At 35.0% G+C, this 4605-nt stretch overlaps 1 protein-coding gene across 6 annotated transcripts in view; it reads left to right on the top strand.

Annotated features, from left to right (window-relative positions):
- The window catches only part of LOC109855368 (PERQ amino acid-rich with GYF domain-containing protein CG11148), an 8024-nt gene extending 5692 nt beyond the window's left edge, over positions 1-2332 (top strand). For 3 of the 6 annotated variants that reach the window (XM_020429562.1, XM_020429561.1, XM_020429563.1), the window contains exons 10-16: positions 74-166; positions 251-681; positions 775-976; positions 1056-1262; positions 1342-1768; positions 1845-2074; positions 2163-2332. In XM_020429562.1, coding sequence (XP_020285151.1) covers positions 74-166; positions 251-681; positions 775-976; positions 1056-1262; positions 1342-1768; positions 1845-2074; positions 2163-2288 — 1716 coding nt within the window. In that variant the 3' untranslated portion in view covers positions 2289-2332. The remainder of the gene's footprint in view (positions 1-73; positions 167-250; positions 682-774; positions 977-1055; positions 1263-1341; positions 1769-1844; positions 2075-2162) is intronic. The other 3 variants (XM_020429566.1, XM_020429564.1, XM_020429565.1) reach the window with 3 other exon arrangements.
- The last annotated feature ends 2273 nt before the right edge of the window (positions 2333-4605 follow it).

The raw sequence follows: 4605 nt of genomic DNA, 5'->3' as shown, positions 1-4605 counted from the left end.
CAAAGAAATTTTTTTTTTTTTGTGTGGCTGTGTTATCTATCTTATTTTTATAAATTATATTTATTTTTTGTAGATTGGACCTATACCTGCAATGCCATCTGGACAATTACCTGGTTCTTTGTGGGATTTGCATGCTAAAGATATAAAAACCGAGCAGCAGATACTCGTAAATCGATTTTTTTTCTATAATTTTTTTCCCGTCTTCTTTTTCGTAAAACATTAAATACGAAATAATATTCTCTTCTTTCAGGAAGAGCAGAAGCTTAAATTGCAAGAAGATAGGAAAAAGGAGGAGTTAAGGAAGCAAGAAGAATTGCAACGTCAAGTTGAAGAAGAAAATGCTTTGAGAAAGCAAAAAGAAGAACAAGCTAGACAAGTTGAGGAAGCGAAGCGTAAAGATGAGGAAAGAAAAAGAAAGGAGGAAGAGAAGAAACGAAAAGAAGAAGAGAAGCGTAAACAAGAGGAAGAACTAAAGAAAAAAGAAGAAAAGAAACGCAAAGAGGAGGAGAAGAAGCGTGAAGAAAAGAGGAAGCAAGAAGAGGAGAATTTGAAGAAAAGGTTAGAAGAAGAAAAGAGAAAGCGGGAAGAGCTTAAAAAATTCGAAGAAAAGCAGAAAAAGGAAGAGGAAAGGAGAAGAAAGTTAGAAGAAGAACAAAGAAAACAAGAGGAAGAAAGAATCAGGTAGATATGTCGGTATTACACAAAATATCCCAGTCAAAAAAGTGAAATATTTTCAAGCCAAAGGTGTTTGCAATGTGATTGTGAAATTTACAGGAAGGAGGCAGAGGCGCGACGACAAGCGGAAGCGGAAGAACAGGCACGTCGCGCCGAGCAACGGCGTAGAGAAGCTGAAGCGTTGCGCAAGCTTCAGGAGAGAAACAAGGCTCCGTGGGCTCAAGCTCCGCGTACACTGGCCCCCGCTACTCATACAGCTTCGCTAGCTGAGATTCAAAAACTTGAGAGAGAGAAGAAAGTGGTGAGGAAGTCACTGATGTTTGTCACGTGTCTACGCACACGCATCTGCGCACGCATCTACATTTGATTTTAACTTACAGGAGGAATTGCGGATTCAACAGTTGATGCAACAACAATTGGCACAGCAAAAGGCAATAGAAACCGCGCAAGAATTGTCAGTTGCGGACTCGTCTAAGCGATTACAGTTCAAATGGGCAGAGAAAGCTCTTGCTTCGAATAAAGTTCTCCAAGTGAAAAGTCTCGCACAAATTCAACAGGAGGAACAGGAACGCATCGTTAAGGTAAAGGTACTTATTGCTTCTTGCGTAATGTGAGTGATTGTGAAACAATTTATTTCGGGAAGATAAAGAAATCGAAATATCTCAGCAACAGGAAAGGGAACGGCAGGAAAAAGCCGGCCAGAAAGAATCGGCGAGTGTGCTGCAGAACGCTGGAATATGGGGCACGGCGTCGCAGTGTCTGAGTTGGGCGAATTCAGGCACGTCGAGCAGCAGCCAGGCATGGTCCAGCGCAGCCGGTACAACTGGTTTCTGGGACGATCCCACTCCTGTTAGATTATCTGCGGCTGCAAAACAGTCGACTAAACAGTCGACTGCAACTATTAAATCTGTTCCCAGCCAACAACAGCAATCGCAGCAGAATATTAACAATAATAATAATAAGGCGTCTAAGAGTAAGAATAAGAGAGAAGAAGAGTTAGTAAAAAAATTATTTGAACAGAACACTGCCAAAACCGACGAGTTTACACAATGGTGTAATAAAGCATTGAGTGGTATTCAGGCGTCTGTGGACAGTAAGTGTTTTGCATAAAAAAGTTTTCTCGCGTCTTTCGACTTTTTTTTGTATACAATACGTTTATCTATTCGCAGTCCCTACATTCGTTGGATTCTTGCGAGATATTGAATCGGCATATGAGGTCAAAGAGTATGTCCGCGTTTATCTTGGTGATACTAAACAGAGCCAAGAATTCGCCAAACAGTTCCTGGAGAAACGAAGCAAATGGCGATCGGCGCAACGTCCTCAGGCGCAAGCGGACGACTTATGCAAACCAGCACCGGCTGTCAATCCAAATGCTCCTGCAGAATTTCAAGAAGTGAAGGTATAGTATATATATATATATATATAAGCATAAAAAAGCTTGAACAGAATAATAAATAATAATAAAATATCTTTTTTTTTTTGTGCAGGGAAAGTCCAAAAAACCAAAGAAAGGAAAGATGTTTAAAGTTGACAACAGGATTCTTGGTTTCAGCGTAACCGCGGCTCCCGATCGTATTAACGTAGGCGACCGCGATTACGGCGAAGGTGTTTGAACAGTTTCAATTTACCTCACGGAAATAAAGCAACGCTCAATCAACGAACGGTTCATTATTTATTTATTGTGCATGCCAAACACTGCGCTGATGATAGATCCATCGCTGGGGTACTTTCTTAAGTGTATAAAGACTTTACAGTTCGAAACACGAAAGAAAGACCTCATATCTCTTCAACGTTGAGTATTGATGGCAGTCTTCGTTTATGGGACCGGCTGAGCGTAGCGTTATTTTCTTATACAAAGAAAAAACTCCATTGTATATACATTACTCAAAGAAGAAACATTTCGCAAGAAAGAAGACGGACTTACTTTTTCCTATGTATGCAGAAACTGCGAGATGAAAACTTTTATAACATTTCATTGTCATTTTCATCATCATTTTAAAATAAACGAAAGAAAAAAAAACTAAACAGGAAATAAAAAATAAAAAAAAATAAAAAATAAATAAATAAAATAAAATAAAAATAAAAACGTGAATGCCAACTGATAATAATCGTGCATACGGAAATGTGGCAGTCAATAGCAATATGTGTATGTGAAGGTGTTCAACGAAGTACCATTGAAATGTGCTTGAGAGATCGAAAAAAAAATCCATTATTTTCCGCGTCAAGTACTGAGTGCGGTGCGTCGGTATTTGTTCTTATTGAATCCTATGGATTTTCGCTTTATCACAAACACACGTGAGGAATGTTAGTAGATTTTCCATATAATTTAATGTGCATTTTCAAGCACAAGAATATTTCCTCTCTTTCTATCTTTCTCTCTCTCTCTCTCTCCATCTTTTAGTACGTACTTTCCCGCCGTTATGTAATACAGTAATAACAATATTCTAATCCAAATTTTTAAGCACATATAGAAGTAATAAATTTGATTAATTCTGAATAAGTTACGCGTATGCAAAGAGAATGTAAGGGAGAGAGGAGACTAACGCGGAATATAAACTTTATTACGACTTTCGGACACTCATTTCAGTCGCAATGAATTATGACGTCAGAGATAGAAAATCATGAATTTTTGTCTTGCAACTCGAAATGAATGAGTTTTTTTGTAAGCTAAAATTAAAAATATAAATTGGTAAAATCTCACGAAAAAAACTGGTTTTTCTTTCTTAGAACTGGTCTCACTATCTTTGATTCAGCTAGTCAGCTGATCAAGTGTCAGTCGTGATTATTCATTTCACTTTTGTTACAACTAACACGATTGGTCAATTTCAATCGGAATAATCGGCCGCTTAAATTAATCGGAGATTGTGAGACTCGACCTCTTATCTTCTGACATCATAATTTAACGTGCTTGAATTGAAGTAACTTTATGCTTGGGAACAATAGACAGACGGTAATAATTAATAACACATTTTTCTGAAGACAATTATTGAAAAAGAAAATTATTTAAAATGACCCGGCACAACGCATTCTCTTTATTTGGACAACTTTTGTTTCACGGTAGAAACGATAATATAGCAAAAAACACACAAATTTAAGATACTATTCAAAAATGTGTATTTTTTACTATTCCACAAAACATCGCCGAAATTCTTTATTGACTATATTACATAATTGCTTCTTGTACACCGATTCGACACAAGATACAGAGAATTGATACAAAAAATTTATAAAAAAATTAAAAAAAAAAATGGCATCTTTTAAGTTTGTATGTTTTGTAAAGTTTTATTTGATATAACACACTCTTTGAAGATTTATAATTAAATAATTATAAGTATATATTTTTTTAGTAATTTAAAAAAAAATATTCCGGTTTTGTTCTTTTTTTTCTACACTTGGATTGATGACACATTGACGGAATATAAGCGTCCTTGAGAGTAAATGTTAACATGTCTGACTACCCGTGATATTGTAATGATTGTTGCCTAAGGTTCGTTGATCTTATCTTAATAATTCAAGAAGTAGGAGAAGATCATAGATCCTTATATAAAAGATTTATAACTAGAGATTAATGTACAGAATAATTACAAACCAGATTAATACTAAAGAGCCGATGATTGATATTGTATCAATATATCATTATTGTATCTAACGTACAACATAAGGAAATAAATATTATTATATATTTTCAAGTTAGCTTTCTTATTGTGTTTTGTAAATTTAGTTTTATTATGTATATTAAAAACTCGAATGTTTTAATATTACAAGCGCCATTATATATATATATATATACATATATACATCTATATATATATATATATATGCATATATGTGTGTGTATATGTATATATATATATACACACATATATATATGACTATATATATATATATATATGACAATAAAAGATATTTAGTTGAAAGTATGAATGTAAC

Source organism: Pseudomyrmex gracilis, unplaced genomic scaffold (assembly GCF_002006095.1).
Source record: "Pseudomyrmex gracilis isolate BER0280 unplaced genomic scaffold, ASM200609v1 scaffold_87, whole genome shotgun sequence".
NCBI lineage: Eukaryota > Metazoa > Arthropoda > Insecta > Hymenoptera > Formicidae > Pseudomyrmex > Pseudomyrmex gracilis.
The sequence above is the reverse complement of the archived record's forward strand: the minus strand, read 5'-3'. Positions and strand labels throughout refer to the sequence as shown.